This window comes from Lissotriton vulgaris, chromosome 1_1 (assembly GCF_964263255.1).
Source record: "Lissotriton vulgaris chromosome 1_1, aLisVul1.2, whole genome shotgun sequence".
NCBI lineage: Eukaryota > Metazoa > Chordata > Amphibia > Caudata > Salamandridae > Lissotriton > Lissotriton vulgaris.
Genome location: NC_141685.1, coordinates 543,545,191 through 543,566,191, shown reverse-complemented (window position 1 = coordinate 543,566,191; position 21,001 = coordinate 543,545,191). Strand labels below are relative to the sequence as shown.

The 21,001-nt window shown below is 45.6% G+C and overlaps 1 protein-coding gene across 5 annotated transcripts in view; it reads right to left on the bottom strand.

Annotated features, from left to right (window-relative positions):
* The window catches only part of EVI5 (ecotropic viral integration site 5), a 1,064,947-nt gene that overhangs the window by 425,673 nt on the left and 618,273 nt on the right, over nucleotides 1-21,001 (bottom strand). For all 5 annotated transcript variants that reach the window (XM_086953930.1, XM_086953933.1, XM_086953929.1 and 2 more), the window contains 2 exons: nucleotides 11,894-12,034; nucleotides 9,049-9,207 (listed from right to left, as the gene is read on the bottom strand). In XM_086953930.1, the coding sequence (XP_086810056.1) occupies nucleotides 9,049-9,207; nucleotides 11,894-12,034 (300 nt within the window). The remainder of the gene's footprint in view (nucleotides 1-9,048; nucleotides 9,208-11,893; nucleotides 12,035-21,001) is intronic.

The window sequence follows — 21,001 nt, the reverse complement described above, 5'->3', positions numbered from 1 at the left end:
CACTCTGCAGCTCTCTATGCCAAGAACAGATGCATACTGGTAAGTAGCATATTCCGTTCGAGGCATATGGGCTGCAGATGGTACATTATGAATAGACTATACAGCAGTTCTCTCCCTAGCGGTGGTCGCCCGTGTCTGTTGCAACTGTTTGAAACAAGGTTTTTAATACTGCTTGTCCCACTCTAGCTTGTTGTGTTGTGTGCACATCTACACAATAGTGTTTTGTGAAGGTGTGCGGTGTAACCCAGGTAGCTGCTTTGCATATGTCATCTAGTGGAATGTTTCCCAAAAATGCCATAGATGCTCCTAGTTTACGTGTAGAGTGAGCTCTAGGAGGAACAGTTAATGTTCTCTTTGCCTTTAAGTAGCATATTTGAATGCATTTTACAATCCACCTGGCAATGCCCGCTTTGGAGATGGGATTGCCTTTATGTGTAGGAGAAAACGCAACAAATAGCTGTTTTGTCTTTCTGAAAGTTTGTGTCCTTTCTATGTAGTACAATATGGCCCTTCTAACATCCAATGTATGTAGGGCTCTTTCTGCTACCGTTTGTGGTTTTGGAAAGAAAACCGGTAATTCCACTGACTGATTGATGTGGAATGCTGAAATTACCTTTGGTAAGAATTTTGGGTTTGTTCTAAGAACCACTTTGTTTTGGTGTAACTGCATAAATGGTTCTTGAATCGTAAAAGCCTGCAGTTCACTTACTCTTCTAAGTGACGTGATAGCTATGAGGAATGCCACCTTCCATGTGAGGAATTGTATTTCACACCTATGCATAGGTTCAAATGGTGGCCCCATTAGTCTGGTAAGTACTATGTTGAGATTCCAGACTGGGGAAGGTGGTCTTCTTGGTGGAATGACTCTTTTGAGTCCTTCCATGAAAGCTTTAATTGCTGGTACTTTAAACAGTGAAAGATGTTGCCTGTTTTGTAGGTACGCCGCTATGGCTGCGAGATGAACTCTGATAGAGGTATATGCTAAGTTACATTGCTGCAAGTGTAGTAAATAGCAAATGATTTGTTTAGTGGATGCGTCCAGAGGGTTGATGTGCTTACTGTTACAGTGTATAGCAAACCTCTTCCATTTTGCTGCATAGCATGCTCTGGTGGTAGGACGTCTTGCTTGTTTAATGATTTCCATGCATTCTGGAGGTAAATCTAAATATCCAAACTCTATGACCTCAGGAGCCAGATCGCTAGTGGAACTACAGTGGCAGCATGTCATCTTTAGTGAAGTCTATGAGATTTCATAACACATCCTCCCAATCCATAGTAACTGGATGTTTCTTCAGGCCTCTGGCTTCCTCTCTATGTAGTGCTTTACAACACCCCCAGCCCATGTTATGGTGGCTTGGCGCAATGTCTCATGTGAGAGCAGTCACTCCCTTCCATTGCAGTGGCTGCCTGTATGGCCACCAATAGGGCAGGATCCAGAAAGCGGGCTGCCACTGATATATTTAGGTCTCATATAATTCCCAAGGCACAAGCTTCCAAAGATTCTAGGTTTACTAGCCCAGTAACATTTGTCAGTCTACTCAGGACTTCAGACCAGTAAGTCGCTAATGATGGGTAATCCCAGAGCATGTGGTGGACATCTGTTCAGACAGTAGTGCACTGTTAACAGGAGACATTGGTATTGGGCAAGGCTTTGCTGATTTTAGAAGAGGGTAGATAAGCCCCATATATGGTGCCAAAAGGGCAATCTGTGTTCATAACAGAATGATTCCAAAGAAATCAGCGATTGTTGTACCAAGTGTCTTTAAATGGGCATCTTCTTTTTCACTCGCCTTTCTCTAACCCACAGTAGAGGTAAGTATAAAGCACTTTACGGCAGTTCGCAGATGAGGTGGGGATGCACATAGTAATGCTCCTACGGTTGTTGAGACAAAATTTACAGCTGGTGCTGCTGACAAGGACACCTCTGCTCTCTAGAGCTGGTAGGAGGTGCAACATTCTGGTCCACATATTTCTTCCTTCCCGTTTTTGGAACTTTTTTAGGTTCCCTGTTGCAGATCTCCTCAATCTAACAGCGTGCAAGTCCAGAATCCAGTACAACCAGACAAGAATGTTAGCAGAGTCACAGACTCATGCAGCAGTCAATACATTTGAGAATGTCAGCCAATGACTTTGACATTCACTATTTATTTGGGAAGAGAATGTGGTCTAAAGACTAGAGAGTTTGACCTCTAAGCTGGGGAACTGGGTTCGAGTCCCGGCAGGGACGCTCAACATCCTGTGATTCTGGGCAAATCACTTTATCTCTCAAATCTCTTAAACGTCTCCGTTCTTATTCTGAAGGAGGAGGAGGAGCAAAGAAGGTAGGCAGGGTGATGATCTGGCCTGCATGGAAAGGAGCAACAACCTTTGGCATAAAGAACGCACAAGTCTGGATTACCAGTTTATCAGGGGAAAATGTGGTACAAGGAAGGTCCACCAAGAGCGCTTATAGCTCGCTGACCATCCTGGTTGATGTTATGGTCACAAAAATTTTTTTTTGATGTTCAGCAGCCCAAGATAGCAATTGTGTAGAGGCTCGAATGGTGCACACGAGAAAGGTCAGGATCAAGTTGAGGTCCCACTGAGGCATGATAAAAGACTTAGGTGGGAACATATGTTGCAGGCCTTTTAGGAACCTAGCTGCAACAGGTGACGTAAAAAGTGATGGCTGATATGGCAACTCAATATCGCCGAAATGGCAGACAGAAAACCTTTAACTTTGCCCAAAGCAGAGTCCTGCTGGACCAAATATAGTGCAAATAATATAAGTTGTGAGAGAGGTGCAAACAGGGGGTCGACATTGTGTATACCGTGTTGGTGGAGGGACGCCTGGCTGCAAGAATAAGCTCACAGACTTCCGGAGGAAGATTGAAAGCTGTCAACTGTTGCCATTCAATCTTCACCCATGAAGGTGGGGGATGCGTAGGTTCGGTGCAGAACCTTTCCCTGTTGTTGCAACAAAAGATCCTCCCGAAGAGGCAACCTGACCGACGGGCCAATGGTCATTCTCAACAGCTGTGGATACAAGACTCTCTGTGCCCAATCCGAACCCAGAAGAATGACTTGGGCCCGTCAAGGTGGCTGATTAGATGTGTCCTGACATAGCTCCTGCTCAGGACACTAAAATCCTGCGATCCTGTACATGCAGTGCTGTCCATTTCGGCCACATTGGCCCCTGCACTGACCCGAGCGAAGACTTAGCCCACTGACTGACCACGTTGGTGGCTAAACAGAGAACATGTGGGGGGTGCGGGGGGTCAACTTCAAACTTCGGTGGCCACACTGCCAGCACCAGCGGGGGCACCAGGGTCTCTGGGCAGCCCAGGGCACATCAGCAGTCATGAAAAATCAGCAACTCAGGAGCAGTAGCTGCAGAGCTACATCTTGGGTCTATATTTGGATGCCTGCCACTGGGCATGTGGAAGTTACGACTGGTGGCAGCATCAGCCTGCTGCAGATGGGGGCGGGGGGTGGGGGGTGGGGCATGCACCTGTAGCCGTTCGTTGTGGAGCCCTGGTCCCTAATTAGGCAACTGGGAAAAAGCATTACTACCCTGACCCCTGATTGTGCTGAACATCATTGACTGACAAGTTGAGGAACGGTGCGGGTAAGGGAGCTGGGGCCTTCTGATGAGGAGGAGGATGAGGAGAAGGAGGATGTGGAGAAGGAGGAGGAAGCCCGCGTGGCGTCTCTAGAGGCCACTTAGGAAAATCTCTCCTCTAGGAACAATGAGCAGTGTTTATTTATAGACCACTAATACCATTGGGTACTGGAAAGCTGGAGCAGTGGCTTGGTTCTGGCCGGCTGCACCCCTGAGGTGAGACGCGGCCTGGCTAGGCCCTCAGCTGCTGTGGATAATGGTGTCTATGCGCCTGGGACTTCAGCTGCCCTGATGTTGCCCTGCACTGTGCTGTTACCAGGACGGACCCTGCCAGATGCTTTCTACAGTAAACGTTTGTGAACGGGTCACCGGGACTCGCAGGGAGACACCCAGCAGCGGTGCAGAAACACTGCACCCCTGCCTACAGAGTGAATCCAGCCCATATATTTCCCTGTTATACACACTGCAGCCAGTACAACAATGCAGAGGCAAACTGACTCTGGCAGTAATTAAAGAAACTGTCCTACGGGCCCTGGGCTGCCATTGAGAGCCTCTGAAGCCATTGGTGCCCTCTCCTGCTCAGTTCCCACTAGAACTTTAACTGAGAAAAACCCTTTACTACCAGCACTAATTGATGAAGTTGTGAGGGCAGAGGCAGGATAGTGTGGATTGCATGACCCTTAATCTTCAGAAAGAACAACTACCAGGGTCACTGTAGATAACATACCCCAGAACACATCATGTCAGAGTAAATAACTGGAGCTGTGGAAGTTATCTGCGGGCTCATAGTGACTGCACAGGAGTGCGGCAGAGGCGCTGCCCTGTTAAGGCGACTAGAGGAAAGAGCCAGGCGGCCTGGCTGGTGTAGTCTGGTGTCCTCACTGGTGTGGCTGGGTGTGCTTATTGACACTGATAGAGGACTTGAATCCATGATGAGAAAAAACAAGAGTTCTAAACCTGCCCAGTCTAACAAAATCGATCAATACACTATCCCAGGTCAAGGACCCAAAGCTCTCCTTTTTAATTACAGGGACCATGATGTAATACTTCAGCATGTGCAGGGCAATAGCCCACGTGATTTGAGGCAAACACCATACTTATTTGACCTGCCTACACTCAGTGTCCAAGACTTACATAAAAATTGTGTGCCAGTCAAAAAGCTCCTAAGGGAACATATCAAATACAGCCTCAAGTTTTGAGCCAAACTGAGTTTTTTAATATCCTGGACCCGCCGTTTGGGAGCATAGGCCTGAAACTGCACTGGGTCCCGAACAGCTCCGATGAAAGGGAGCATCTCAGAGGGAGTCAGGTGTGACTTTCACATGTTGATAATGAATCCCAGCGAAGGCAAAAGGTCCACAGTAGTCTGGAGGTGGGAGACGACAGCCTGGGGCGAGCCCGCATTCAACAGCCTGTCGTCGAGATAGGGGAAGACTGGCACCCCTGATCTCCACAGATAAGCTGCAACCATTGCCATTACCTTAGTGAACACCCGAGTGGAGCTGGCAAGGCCAAAAAGTAGCACGGCAAACTGAAAGTGCTCATAACCCACTGTGAAAGTGCTCATGGCATGTAACGTCTGTGGACAGTCTGGACGGGATTTTGAAAGTATGCGTCCTGCAAGTCCAACGCTACCATCCAGTCTACCGGGTCCAGGGCAGACAGTTCATGAGTGAGCATGAGCACTTTGAACTTCATATCTTGAGGAAGAAATTGAGAGGGCGCAGATCTAGGACAGGACGAAGGCCTCCGTCCTTCTTGGGCACCAGAATATAGTGGAAAATAGCAACCAGGGCCTACTTCTGGCTGCTGCAGCCTCTACGGCTCCCATGGCCAAGGCAGCCTTTACTTCCTGCCGGAGCAAGGCAAGATGGTCCTCAGTCAGCTTGTCCAAACAGGTGGCATCGGTGGAGGGGTAGTCCTGAAAGGGAGGGAGCAGCCCCTTTGTACAATTTGGAAGAACCGATCGGTCTGATGTTATAGACCTCGAGTGGGGCAGGAGATGGTGTATTCTGCTCCCCCACTAGGCACTCATGATGGTAAGAGGGCAGACTAAGCGTTTGGAGGCTGCGGCTGCCAGTGGGGTGGTGGACTGACCCGACCTCTGGCACCCTGACCTATGAGGTCTGTAGGTAATGCATCCTCAGCCATGAAGATCTGGAGCGCAGCAGTGGCTGGGTCAGTATAGACTTGTCTGAAAGCCCCTCTGTGGCCAAGTAAGGCGCAAAAGTCGGATGGGGGATGGCGAGGGGCCATGGAAATTCCAAAGGACCTGTCCGTACCCTGTTGTCTTTGAAGAGCTCCAGCGCTGAGTCCGCCTTGTCTCCGAAGAGACGGGAGCCATCAAAGGGCATATCCATGAGCAACGCCTGTACATTCCTTGAAAAGCCAGTGCCTAAGGGCCACTGAAGATGAAACCGCTCTGCCCACCAAGTCAGTTGTATCCAGTCCACATGTGATTGTGAACTTAGCTGCATCTCTCCTGTCTGCAACAGCCTGGGAAAGTATCAACCAGGCTTTCTCTGGAACCATGGGCAACACCTGCACAACCGAATCCCATTTAGCATGGGAGTAACAGCCCAAAACGCACAGAGTGTTCACGGACCGCAGTGCCTGGCTGGTGGAAGAAAACATCTTCTTCCCTAAGATGCCCAGCCTCTTGAATTCCCTATCCAGTGGGTCAGAAGGGAATGTACCTAGATTTACATGGGAGGTGGAGGCTTGAACCACCATGAGAAAATCATGGTCCCTTGGGGCAGGGCGATGGTGGTGGTAGAGAATAATCGTCCTGTTCACAGGTACCCCTGTGCTTGCACCCGGTCCTAAACAGGACATTTGTGAGGACCTCATTAAATGGGAAAAGCAGTTCTGAGGGGGACACTCACGGCTAAAGCACCTCCTACTGCCACTGAGAGCAGGCTAAGGTCAAGGACCTGGGCCGCCCTCCTCACCACCATTGCAACGGCAGGGGTAGAAAGCATTTGACTATCTGGAGAAGTGTCCAGTCCACTGGCCTCCGTCAAGTCCTCACACCAGTCCATTTGTGGATCTAAAGGTTGGTATTCCTCAGGGCCCAGTGACCCCTCCTAGTCCTCCCCGAGTCCTGGCCCACAGGACTAGGGCTAAGGCTTAGTGCTGGAAGGCATGGTTCTAATCTGAGTCGGGCAAACCCCCTTCAGCTTTGTGTCAGAGTCACGGATGAGAATGGGGTAGCGGCACTGGTGGTGGCGGTGCCGGGAGTGTCGACATCGGGACCAGCACCGGATAAGTTCATGGTAGTATGACCTGCGCCAGTCTGGATCTATCAGTGGATCCAAGGAGTCCAGCTGGTACTAATGCAGGAGCTACCAGCATGGAACCAGCAGGGGCCCCTCCAGAACATGTGGCGTCCAAAGAATAGCTGCCGGGAATGCTCAAATATGAGTCACATGGCCTCATAAAACTTGAGGAGCTGCCCGGGGATTGCTCCAGTTACAGGAAACTCAGGGAATCGCGCAGCCGGCCCATGTGCTGGATGAACTGCAGAGTTTAGGCATCGAATGGGGATGCTCCTATATCTCATTGGCAGATGGATGAGGTGAAGTTGAAGACTTCTTTGACAACAACTTCTTCTTGCAGTAGGACTTACTTGAGTGACCTGATGACTTAAGAGTGTGATGAAGATTCTGGGCTCCGTGACCAATCCAAGACATTCCTCTCGACCAGGATTGAGACCGCCGCAGCATCAAGCTGTCAGGAGCTTGAGGGACCACTCTCACATGGCCTTCCAATTCATTGCACAACAGTCGAAACAAGTCTTCACCTTGTGGTCACACTTGAGGCCCCAGAGGCAAACAAGGTGCAGGCCATTATCAAGCGGTGACAGGCGCAGCAGAGCTTGAAGCGGGCCTTATGGAGGATATTGCTGTCACACCAGGAGGAAATAAGTCTCAATAAGACTTCGAAAATCGAAAAAAAAATATATTAAAAAATAAGGCTAGTCAAACAGTGACTATGGATAACTCTCTAGTCTCTCTGTGCTGACTACTGCTGAAAGAAAAGAACTGACGTCTGTGCACCATTAAATCCACCATGGTCAACCACACCTTCCTTTTCTTAAGGGATTAACTTTAACATCTTTGAATTAGAAATGGGGGGAGGAACTTTAAGGTTTATTTGGAGTTCTTCCCAGCTTTACAAAAGGGGGTGGTGATGGACGGAGCATCTGAATCAATCAAACACTCACACCCAGTCAAAAGATCTGGGTTTAATCCATCACCGTTCTTTAGCCCACTCTGCCACCCCAGTTCAAACAGTTTTGGCTATATGCAAATCAGTCTGACCCTGTGCCTCATGGTAACAGTCCAGCCCGAACTGCCCAGCCAGGTCTTCCCTGGACCGGAAACAAGCTTCCGAGGACCGGTTTCTGGCATTCCAGCCGTCTTCAGCCCGGCTTGCTTGAATCCAGTGGCAAAGTGAGCAAGGGACTCACGTCTGAGCATACCCTACCACACTTATGGCGGCCAAAAGCGGTACAAAAGGGGGTGGTGATGGACGGAGCATCCGAATCAATCAAACACTCACACCCAGTCAAAAGATCTTCCCAGGTTGACACCTATTCTAAGCTGGTATCTGAGTAACAAAACGTGTTATTGATGGCCCATTTCAGAGTACCTCACTGATCTTTTTTCACTAAAATCAAAGCACTGTTTTCAGCCTGAAGCTCCTTATGGAAAGTGCCTGGCACCACCCGGTACCGTTTATGCAGGTTAATTGAGGCCCCCGGGCAAGGAGGCCTTGTCCTGCAGTTTTAAGACCTCTATCCTAATGCACACGGTATAAGCACATTAAAACGAGCCACATGGTAATGGGCCAGCAGGAGCGGAAAGAGAGGTTTCTAGTTGTAAAGGTGTCCCTCAATCAGTTCAATGAAAGCATCTAAGTTGAGGCGGAAGGATTCACCCATACAGCCTTGTGCATTAAGTTAGAAATTAATACTTCACTGGACTGAGCCACGTCATGAATGACCGTCTCAAACCAATGGCAGAAAGATGCCGGTCAAAGAAAATCAATGGTTGGACGGGTCAGACTCAAAGCCCACTCATATATACATTGTAAGCAGTAGGTCTGCTTGATAGCTACACTGTCAAAACCCAGACAGAGAAAGGGAACTGTGCCAAAGTAGATGGTCAATATTACTCCTCGAATAAACATGTGGTAAGTTTAAGCCATTTTGTCACTTCTTGATTTAATTGCGCTACAACCAAGCATATTCACTGAAATACACAGCTGGCATTGCAGATCTAAAACTAATTGTGAAGCCCCTAATGATACTGCATTAGCCTTAGCATGACTGTTCCAAGGGCTTCATTTTAAGTGTTCTTAAGCTTTGGGTCTGCCTTCATAAAATATTGAGGACATGTTTACAAAACAAGTCTGGTCCATAAGGTAGCAAAATTATGTCTCACCTGTGTTTCCATTTCCATCATTCTCTGCTTCATCTCTTTAAGTCCAGCCTGCGTTTCTGCTTCCCTCAAACGGATTGTCATTAATTCATCTTGCAATTCGTTGATCGTATTTTTTCTGGGAGGATCTTTCCATCTTCCTGTAGTGCGGGCCAGATGTCGCTGAAACACATTTCATAATTCATATTTGCTCACTAGGTACTATCTGAGGCACTAAGTGCAGCAATAGAAACCTGACCAAATATTGTGATTACAAAAATATTATGGTAAATTATTTAAATTCCAGTTTCATTTTCTTTGAATTCGGGCATACTTTGTCATTTACATTTCAAATTCAACAAGTTTTTAAGAGGGACCTGCTTGATAAACGTTTCAGTAACAAAATCATCATATTCTAACTCCGTCCTTCAAAAAATTAAAACGCTACAAAAATTTGTGTGGGTGCCACTTTGGTCTTATTATTTCTTCCTAGAGGAGCCATTTCACCGAAAACAAGAGAGCAAATACTGGGCAGCATTTCCAGCACCCCACATTAACTTGTTGCACTCTACTGATGAAGGAATGAATTCAGAAACACTTGTACAGAGTTATGCAGCACAGATTGCACCAACGAAAGTAAAGACTACCACTAGAGAAAGTGTTATCATGCACTGCATGTACCATGCTGCACTGAGGTAAGTTGATTACTGGGATGTGAGGCAGTTTGCTTGCACCTTCCTTTTGTTTGAAAAGGCTCCCTCGATATGGAGCCAATGAGCTTGTGTTGATGCAACTGCGCCCAATGAGTGGTACTAAGACCTGGGAAGACTTTGGGCAGCATTTCCAGCACCCCCAAAACAACTTGTTGCTCTATACTAATGAAGAAATGAATCCGGAAACACGTGTCTAGAGTTACACGGCACAGACTGCAACAACAAGGGTGAAAAATGAAACACTACTACTGAAGTAAGTGTAATCATGCACTGTATTTATGGAGGTACATAGAGGACTGGGATGTGAGGGAGTGTGCTCCCACCCTCCTTCCAAGTATCTTAAAATAGCTCATTTTCTTACAACACCAACTGTTGCCAACTAGTGTAAAGGGGTTCTAGAAGATCGCACGCATTCCACAGGGTTCCATCCTTTGTCCCATAGTCTTTAACCTGTGTCTAGAACCCCTCAGATCCATTCTTGCAGACCGCAGCATCATGATCCAGCAATACCCAACTCTACCTCAAAATATCCTCAGACTCTTGATGGAACTCATCCAATCTTGATGTTAATTAATAAGCTAAAGCTAGATCCCACAAATACTGAATTCCTCTTCTTTGCCACGAGCAACAAACAAACGCAGATTTAAACTTTGTGTCCAAACTAAACCTACAAGGCTTCATCCTTCAGCTGACAGACCATGGAATACAAAGTGGCAAGGCTCTTCATGGACTTTTAGGAATTCAACATCACCCCCACATTAAAAGGCCTGGTTTCCCCCTCCAGCCTGGATCCTCTACAAGATCTGCTGTATCACTAAGCCCTCAAGAACAAGATCCCAGTTTACCTAGCAGACAAACTAACCATACCTGGCAGACAAGGCCAGACCAAGCGCCTGGATAATGCCAAACTGGAGAAAAAATATTAAAAGATGGAAACAAGCATGGACAAAGCCAATAGATCTCACTTTGGGAGCTATCAGCTTTCCCAAAGACTATTGCTGTTGCTATCCAACACTGCAACAAGGGGAAGAGAAGTGAGAGCATGCAACACCAGAGAGACAGTAGCACAGAGTGTGTAGGTGGCTATCTGGCAGGGGAGAAGCACAGGAGGGAGAGTGCCAAAACAACACATGCACTCTCTTAGAGTGCTTAAGCAAAAAAAAAAAAAAAATTCCCTAAAAGAGAGGTGTGAAGGATACACAATTCAGCGAAGACAAAGGACAGTAAAGAGGCTATGCTCTGGAGGAGAAACGAACACAAGAAGGAACAACATGCCCAAGAAAGTCTTTGAATAAAAAGCAAGCAAATGATTGAAAATAAAGCCAATCTATGATACGCAATGAGTGGGCTGTAAGCCCACTGTACGTTCTTTGTAAGCTCACAGTAGGTCTTTTTCAGCCATACTGCTTACACTCCATGGTAGGAGAGACCTACAAATTAGAAGGCATGCCTTCTCCGTTCATGATCCCAGGATCTGGAACAGCATTCCTATCAATGTCAGGTCAGCAAAGACTATTCTACAATTAAATAAAAGCATAAGGCACACCTCTTCAAGGTGCAGTACCCTTAAACAGACAGGCCACCCATGACGTTCCCCCAGGGATTTTATCTCTGTTGTGGACAAGCCGCCTTTATTGTGCTCGGGCTAGGCATCTGTTAAGTCACTAATCCTTATCTACCGTCTGCATTTTTGAATATTTTTGCCAGTGCTGCTCGAAAATGAAGGAACATTGTTGATTCCTATCATTGGCTTTGTCCAAAAGAAAGAAAATACACCTCCTTGCTTATATAATCTATGGAAAAAATAAATCTATGCAAATGTATTAACGGAGTTGCTTTTATTTGGTTTGAACCTTCAGATAAATGCTCTACCCAAATAATAAACTTAAAATATGTAAACAATATTATCCTGATAGGTATTTTGCGACCTTATTCAAAAATACGTATTTTCAGAACATTTGCAATACAAGGGCATGCTATAACCAAGCAACCCTCTTAATTCGAACCACAGTGCCCAGCCGGACCTGCAAACCCCATCCACCCTTACCCCAGCGCCTTGAGCCCCCCACGGGTCAGTAGCAGCGCTCTACAAGCACTGATTGATTGGTTGGTTAAAAGAAATGAGAATTAAAGTGCAGCCCATTAAGAGTTCTTACCTGCCAGTGTTCCTCCAAGTCCTTAATTTGTTGTCGCAGTTCCTTCAGTGACATAAGGGCTTCTGCTTCCCTTAGCTTTACTGCAATTAACTCCTCTTGAAGTCTAGCTACATTATTCTCATCAGGAAAAGAGCTGTTCCTCTGAAATAAGAAGCATTCCATAGTATTTTCTAATTACTGGTTGATGTAGATGTAGAAAGGTTTCAAATCAGTACATTGCAAGGAAAAGATGAAAAAACGTTATTTCTAATAGAAAGTGCTTACTGGATATACTACACAGCATTGTTCAGAAGCTAGAATAGAAATACATTTCATGAGACAGTTCACTTACAATATATGCAAATGTTGATTGTACATCTAAAAAAGATGAAAATTATATGACACAAAGTTCTAGGTTTCATGATACACAAAAAGGCTTTCGCTGCTTTAAGACTTATCCTTAATAAACTTTCTTTCTGCAACTCCCACCCCCTGTACCTGGCCATTTTTTGGTGTAGTGGAGGCTACTGGCATGGAGTACCAGTAAGAGTTTGCCACTCAGCTCCTACCCAAACATTAAAGGATACAAATATAGCGCCTTTACCTGAAGAATAGTCTGCATCACATTCCTATGGCTCCCTGAATGTACCAAGTAGCAATAGAAGGGTGAGCAGTGGAGCATTACAAAAAGGAGGAGAAAAATTCATTCTCAAATGAGGCGCAGGTAGCCAGGAACTTGTCTGACATTTTCTACCTACTGACCCTGTAGAGCAGGGGTCTCCAAACCGGTCCTGGAGGGCCGGATCCATGGCAGATTTTTTGGATATCCCCATTGAGATACATGTAAAAATTTAAAAATCTGGCATGAATCCGGCCCTCCAGGACCGGTTTGGAGACCCCTGCTGTAGAGCATGGGTACTCACAAACTTTCTCTCAGGGGCCAAATTTACAGTGTGGTTTGTATCTGAGGGCCGCACCGGTGGGGGCGGGGTCAGTGGGGGAGGGGCGGGGCTAGAGCAACAAAAATAACTGACCATGAGGTTGAACACAGGTCCCTGCAGTGGACGCCTTCGTCCACTGAGCTACCAGACCCGGCATCTATCTATCTATCTATCTATCTATCTATCTATCTATCTATCTATCTATCTATCTATCTATCCATCCATCTATAGATCTGCCTCCCTCCCTCTATCTCCCTGTCTCCCTCTGTCGCACTCACTCTGACTGTCTCACTCCCTCTACCTCTCCTTCCCTCTCCTTCCTTCTCCCTCCCTCCCCTTCCTTCTCCCTCCCTCCCCTTTCCTCTCCTCTCCTTCCACCCCTCACCTTCCCTCCCCCTCTCCCTCCCTCACTCCCCTTCTCTCACCCTCCCTCCCCTTCCCTCACTCCCCTTCCCTCCCCCTCTCCCTCCCCTTCCCTCACTCCCCTTCCCTCCCTCACTCCCCTTCCCTCCCTCACTCCCCTTCCCTCCCTCACTCTCCCTCCCTTCCCTCACTCCCTTCCCTCACTCCCTTCCCTCACTCCCTTCCCTCACTCCCTTCCCTCACTCCCTTCCCTCACTCCCTTCCCTCACTCCCTTCCCTCACTCCCTTCCCTCACTCCCTTCCCTCACTACCTTCACTCACTACCTTCACTCACTACCTTCACTCACTACCTTCACTCACTACCTTCACTCACTACCTTCACTCACTCTGTCGCACTCCTTCCTCTGTCGCCCTCCCCCCTCTGTCGCCCTCCTCCCTCTGTCTGTCTCTCTTTCTCTGTCTCCATGTCTCGGTCTCCCTTTCCCTCCCTCCGTCTGTCTCTGTCCCTCTACCTGCCTCTGTCACCCTCTGTCATCTCACCCTGTTTGAGTGTGCCCGGGCTGAGACAGCTTACCCAGCGCGCACAGACACACAGCCCCACCTGAGAACATCACAGGTCTTTCAAAAGACCATTTGCATGTGAATGAGGTTTTGCTGTATTTCACCTGGAGCCGATCCAACAAACCCAAAGTAGAAAGAGACAAATGAGGATTGTGGGATAAGGCCTGGAGCTAGAAGAGATCTCCTAATTAGACCCCAGCAGTGAACTCCGCACCATTCGCCGAATTTTCTGTGCTCCACGGAGCAGATGGAGTTCCGAAAAGCTCTGCTCCACTAATGAAAAACATTACGTTGCCGAACAGGGAAAATTAAACGCTAGACCCCCTGCCAGCGAGGTTTCTCAATACGGATGGTTGTGACCACTCGCGCTGAGAACCCATCAGTTTGAGGAAGCTGCCACTCGAGTAGAAATCTACTCAAGCAGCAGAAAGAAGCAACACCCTCTTGTATGGTGCGGTTTGTGCTGATTTTCCAGTGCGAGACAAACACCCGGCGCTATAATTCAGTGTGACCAGCATGACCCAATGCACTCCACTGCTTGCAAACTCCGTGTAGTTTTTGGGTCACTCAGCCAAGGCCTACTCATTATCAGACTGGCAGTAGTAGCACATCACCAGCCTGAGGCCTAACTGAAGCAAATCAGAGTGGTGTAAGGAGGAGCAGAAGGCTGGTGATCCAGGGTGTGGGGGCACAGAGACTAACCTTAGAGGTACATGTACACCCATAAACGCCAGCATGGTGGTTAGGAAGCCAGTGGCGGTACAGTGCGAGGCCCAGAGGAGGGCAACGTAGCCCGGCACGAGGGGAGGGATTAATGGAGGGCCATTATGTAAGGGACTGCTGTGGAAGACATAAGACTGCTTCTGCTATAACACACATACCCAGAAGTGTGGTGACTTCACAGAGTATTGAGCAACGTGGAGCTGCTGGGACAAGGCAGCCTATTCTCAGGGAAGGAGGCTCAAAATAAAGCAGAGATCGAAGCTAGGAGAAGCAGGGACAAACCAATCAGTGAAGCTGGATGTCAGCAGCAATAGAAGAGCTAATGCTAATAAGACCGAGGTGCTCGCAATTAAGGTTTCAACCACCAAGAGAGAAGTAAAGTGTCACTTCTCTTCTACATCACTGGCAAGGACAGGGTGCAGTGGGATGTGTTCATCGCATGACTAGTCAAGAAAGAGTTTACTGATGGGGCTTGGTCCTTGAATGAGTAAGGCGGTTTGGGGCCCATTGATGCTTAGGGCTGTGGTTACAGATTGATGGTGATTTGAAAGTGATACATACACCACAGTGGAAGTGGTGCTTAGTTGAGCACACAGGGCACAGCCAGGGGTAGTGTATGTCCCAAAGCAGATTCCCAACTGGGCCAGAAGTAAGGACAAGAACATAGTTCCTACAGCGAGACAAATACAGCATTGTTTTTTTAAATGTGCTGGAAAATTACACCAGATTACAATCACTACCTCAATAGCAGCTGAGGTGGGGGAAAGACTCCTGAATCTTTCAGACATTAGCTTAGACTTGCATTCCCTGCTGCATCAGAAATATCTATGCTATATGGTATTTACACAGCACAAATCTAGTTGAAAACAGGTTGAGTGCTGTTCAGGTTCAAAGGCAAAGATACAGCTGGGTTCTGAGAGTGCAAGTGGCCTGCAAGTGCACTGTGACGTAGTGTCCTTTAAAAAAGGGCAACTTCAGTTTTTTAAATACTGAAATAGGTTTGGGGGCAGTCCTGATAAATGGTAATATGGTTCTAGATCCTAGGTGACTAGGTTGAGACAACCTGTTTTCTTTCATTTTTTTAAATACTTTTTCCTCTCCAGCCTGGTGGTTCTGGCTGGGTATATCAGCAGTCACTAGAGATGGTGAACTTGGCGGCCAGTTAGGCATGGTGCCAGTTGTGATGTTATTGTAGATGATGTAGCTAGTGAATTGATGAGATAAATGGAACTTCATCTGAGATAAGTTGCAAGAACCGTGTGGAGGGAAGAGACCTACTTCACATTGGTGGAGAAGCCTGAAAATAAAACTTATTTGGCTAAAGGTACGAAACACTATCAAGAACATTCTAGGCTTACATATTACACTTAACTTTAGGGGGTCAGAGTAGGCAACATCTTTCAGCATACTGAAGTGGAGGGAAAGATTAGGAGTGCACAGATGAAAAGTGTAGCCAATCTGAGGCTGTATTACACAAAGTGCCCTGGGGACGAAACAGGCGTGTGTGCTGACTGTGTGCCCCCAGGGCATTTTGGTATTACAAAAGGGGCAGCAGATGCTAGTGCGCCTCTCTGTTATACTGACAGCGCTTGAGCACATGTGCACCAGCACTACTGTGAGAGGGTGTTGCCTCATTTGCATGGGGCGTCTCTCTTCCTTGTCACCCGCGCTGTATTATCGATGCAGGTGCAAAGAAGCTATAAGCTACCACAAAAAGGTGGTTCACTGTCAGTATGCCCACAGAGGGCAGACCTCACGAAGGGGGAAATGGGGTCCTGTGGACCCCCCAGGAACTACCAGCAATAGGGTGCAGTCACTCATTGCACCCGTCTGCAAGGGGATCTCGCTGCCCTCTTCAAAGTGTAGGCAGGTTGTCACCTGCACAATGAAACGGGGATCAGCTTGTGCACAGCCGCTCTCTATTTCACTTAAACGTGCTGCCTCCAGGGCAGCTCGATTTCGCAGCTCCCCTGAGGGCAGCTCATTCACCATAAATGGGTGCACTTTACATGTTTGAAAGGTACACTCTGGGGCAAACAGGGAAGGTACACCCTGCGAGTAATATGGTCCCAGTTGGTTACATTACTGTGGGAAAAGATTAAGCAGCTTCTGAGAGCATGTAGGATGTGAATATGCAGGATATTATGTTGATGGAGCATACTCTCAGAGAGAAACTGGTTGAATCTGGCTGTATACAAGGTGCCACCAGAAATATGTATTTTTTTTAATTTTTTTTTTTTATATTTTTTATTGAAGTCTTGGACACAGAAAAGCATAACGTTAATTAACCCGAATGTATACAGAACATCAAAAATTAGAGAGCACACATATCACCATGACAGTAAATTTGAACAATGAAGATAAATACTGAAGGGAGATAGGGGAACACAAAGTAGAAAGGGAAAATAAAAAAATAAAAAAATAAAAATAAAAATAAAAAAACCCTATATGCCCGCAGGCTTAATTAACATCAATACAGAATGAACCCCATATCTTCTCGAACTTCCGAATCGACCCCACTCTTTGAGCATACACTTGTTCGCTGTTTCTAACTTTTTGCATTTTATAACGCCATTCGTGTATGTTGGGGCAATATTGCGATCGCCAATTTTGAAGAATTAATGATCTTGCCACAGCCATAGCGATATATATGAATTTAACTAAATGCCCTTCTAGCATTATTTCAGGATCGAATCCATACAAAATCATTTTATAGTTAACAGAAATTGGGATTTCGCACTGGTTTTGCAGAGACGTAAATATATTTTCCCAGAAAGGAACAATTTTAGGACATTTAGCAACCACATGCGACCAATTAGCAGAGTCATGCTGTAAACACCTATAACAATTCGAAGAGCATTCAGGATACATCTTATGAATTTTGACCGGGGTAAAATACAGAAGCCATTTACTGAAAAACAGCATTCTGCGCCAATTGGCCCCTCTCAATGCAGAAAAATTCAACACATTAATTCTTTTCCATGCGGCGGGCGTTAGTACCATGTTTTCCTGGTCTAGCCATTTATTACTTGCTTTGCCACATAAATTCGGATCCCTGTTCATGGTTAAACGTCGTTTCCACTCCCCTGGCTTCCTTTCTAGTATTGACAGAAAAAGTTCAGTGAATAGTGAATCAGGGGGGGAAAGATGTGTGGGATCTAATTGAAGCAAAACACCATAAATCAGCTTATATGCGCCCAGTAATATAAAATTGCCCTGAACCCGGGCCGTCAAATCTGACATCCTAATCCAGGTATCATTTTTTAAAAAATCATCCAGTTTCCTGAACCCTATTTTCTGCCATTTTTCTACTAACTCCAAATTAATATCCACCCCAAAGAATGAAAAAACTGAGCTAATGGGAGAGAATATATTGAGAAATGAGAGAGAGTGCCTCTTTAGAAGTGCTGTGCGTCTTTTAAAAAACCAGTGCAAAACCTTATACCTAACTGTTTTTGGTGATTTGAAATCTTGAAGCGGTGAGGGAATCTGAGCTTCTTTACAAATCAAATCATAGAAAAAATTGATAAAAAGTTGTTGGGTATTGTCCTTAAATCTAGTCAAAAATTGAGCCAAATAAGCATTATAATAGTCTTTCAGATTGGGAAGAGCAAGCCCTCCTTGTTCCTTATCCTCAAATAAAGTATGCAAAGCAATGCGTGGTGTCTTTTTAGCCCATATAAAGGAAGAAAACAAAGATTCAGCCTTAGAGAAAAATGAGCCAGGCAGAGCGCAAGAAATAGTTGAAAATAGAAAGTTGAACAGCGGAAGAACCGACATCTTAATTAGAGCAACACGTCCCATAATAGTTAATGGTAGGGAATTCCATCTTTCAAACATTGCTCGGACTTTCTGCAGCATTGGTACAAAATTCAAACTATAAAGATCAGCAACTGAAGATGAAAACCATATCCCCAAGTATCTTTTTGGTTTATTATTAATGCAAGACTTTAGGTCGGGATGAATTACAGGCTTAATGCCCCCGCACACTATAATTTCAGTTTTTTTTTTATTTATCCTATATCCCCCCAGAACCTCAAACTCTTCGAAAATTTGTAGGGCCTGAGCTTGACATTGTATTTCTGGCCTAATTAGCAGGATTATGTCGTCTGCGTAAAGTTTGATTTTAGGCATTAGGTTAATAGGGGGAAGTAACAGTGGAGCTTTCCTAATTGCAGTAGCTAACGGCTCTATGAAAAAAGCAAATAATATCGGGGACAGTGGGCAGCCTTGTCTAGTGCCACGTTTCACCGAAACAAGTCCCACTGATTCTGTATTGATAATGATATTGGCCCTAGCCCCAGAATAAAGATTCCGTATTAGATCTATTATTACATCTGGAATGCCGAAGTGCTGTAAAATAACAAAAAGTGTCTCCCATACCACCAAATCAAAGGCTTTTTCAGCATCAAATAATAAAATTAATGCTGGGATCTTTCGTGCTTCAAAGAAATCAAGAGCCTCCGTTAGAAAATGAGTATTGGTCAACAGCTGCCTTCCGGCAACAAACCCATTTTGATCTCCATGAATCAAATCTGCGGCAAAAGAATTAAAACGAGTGGATAATAGTTTAGTGGTAATTTTATAATCTGTGTTCAATAACGTGATGGGTCTATAAGAGTTCGGGTCTGTCGGGGATTTGCCCTTTTTAAGAAAGCTTACCACTGTTCCTTCCCGAAATGAATCCGGAACATGTCCGCCCATCAACATAAAATTTAATAGTTGTATAAAAAAATCTGCAAAGGTATTGAAAAAAACTTAAAAAAATTCTGAGGGGAACCCATCATTGCCAGCAGCTTTCCCAAGTGGGAGCTGATGAACTACTTTCTCTACTTCCTCTCGCGAGAAGGGGATCACCATACTCGTTTGGTCAAATGAAGAAAGAGTGGGAAGAGATTGTTTTCCCAAGTACATCAATAAATTTTGATGGTCTATGGATGCTTGGGTATCATAAATTTTCTTATAATGTGTGACCATAATATCGCCAATTTCAATTGGATCCGAAGTGTTTCTAGAAGTCTCAGAAGAGTACAAAGAATGTATTAAATTCGACGAGGCTTGTTCTCTGGCCTGCCACGCCAAGAGTTTGCCAGTAAAATTACTTTCCTCATAGATTTTTTGAGAGCTCTTACGAAAAATCTCCTCACTCTGAGTATAGAGCTCCTGCGAGAACTCTCTTTTGGCCGCAATTAATTGGTCATATAGCGATCTATCTAAGTTATATTGCATACGTATGGTCAGATCCTGTATTTTCTGTTGAAGCGCTTTATTCCTGTTCTTGGCGGCCAATGAATCGACTGCATCTCTCCCAATGACTAGCCCGCGGATATATGCCTTCAGAGAGTCCCAAACATAGTTGAGGGGGGCTGTACCCACATTCCGTGCGAGAAAATCTGAAATTTCTGTTTTGATACCCTCCACCCAGGTCTCATCAGTCAGATATTTCTTATTGAAGACCCAACGCTTCGGGGTTCTTACCCTATCTACCGATCCTACTTCCATAATAATCATAGCGTGATCTGAGAATCCGTTATAGAGGATCATCTGTTTGGAGAAAATAAATTGACGTGAAATTATAAAGAAATCAATTCGGGAGGAAGATTTGTACCTGCCGGACCAACAGGTATATTCCCTTTTATCCGGGTTTTGATTACGCCAGGGGTCCCATAAATTAAAAAGCGCCATATTATTCCTCAACGATCTAAGGGATTTAGGTTTATATTGAACCATCGACTTGCTGGATGAATCCAGCATTTTATTCATCATAATATTAAAATCCCCGCCTATGATAATTTCCCCCCTGACCATTAACAAGGAATGAAAAAGCTCCTCATATACCTCTGGTCTGTCCTCCGTTGGAGCGTAAAAACTAACAAACGTCAGGGGATTGTTTCTATTAGGAATAACACAGGTGGCCCAACACCATCGGCCCATCCCATCATGCTCCACCTGACCCACTTGGGCTTCTAGTTTTTTACTCAAAAATAGTGCAACTCCCTTCTGTGACTCAGAACATGCAGATAATACTCTACAAGATGCCCAACTTTTAAACATAGAAAATTCCTCATTTTTCGACCTGGGTATGTGGGTTTCCTGTAACAGAATCACATCCGGCTGTTGCATTTTAGCCCATAATTCTATTGCTCTCATTTTTTTCCTATTATTTAGACCATTTACGTTAAAGGAAATAATTTTCACCCCCATACTCGAAAATCTAAACAAAGGAAAATCACTACATAACTAATCCCCAAATCTGATAACAGACCATTATTAAGCCCAACATTGCCAGGAGTACCACACTTCAGAATTAACGACATTCTTAAACTTCCGGCTGTGTACAAGTAGATATATAAAATCATCCAAGACTTCTTTTTTTGATTTCTTGCCCCGTACCACCCTCCCCACCCTCTCCCTCTAGTCCCCCCATCCTTATGGCTCTCCCCCCACGCCCACCATTCAGTCCCTCCCCAACCCATGAGGTGCCTTGAATTAGCACCCCTTAGAAATATGTATGGTTAATAGCAATCAGGACTTAAGAGTT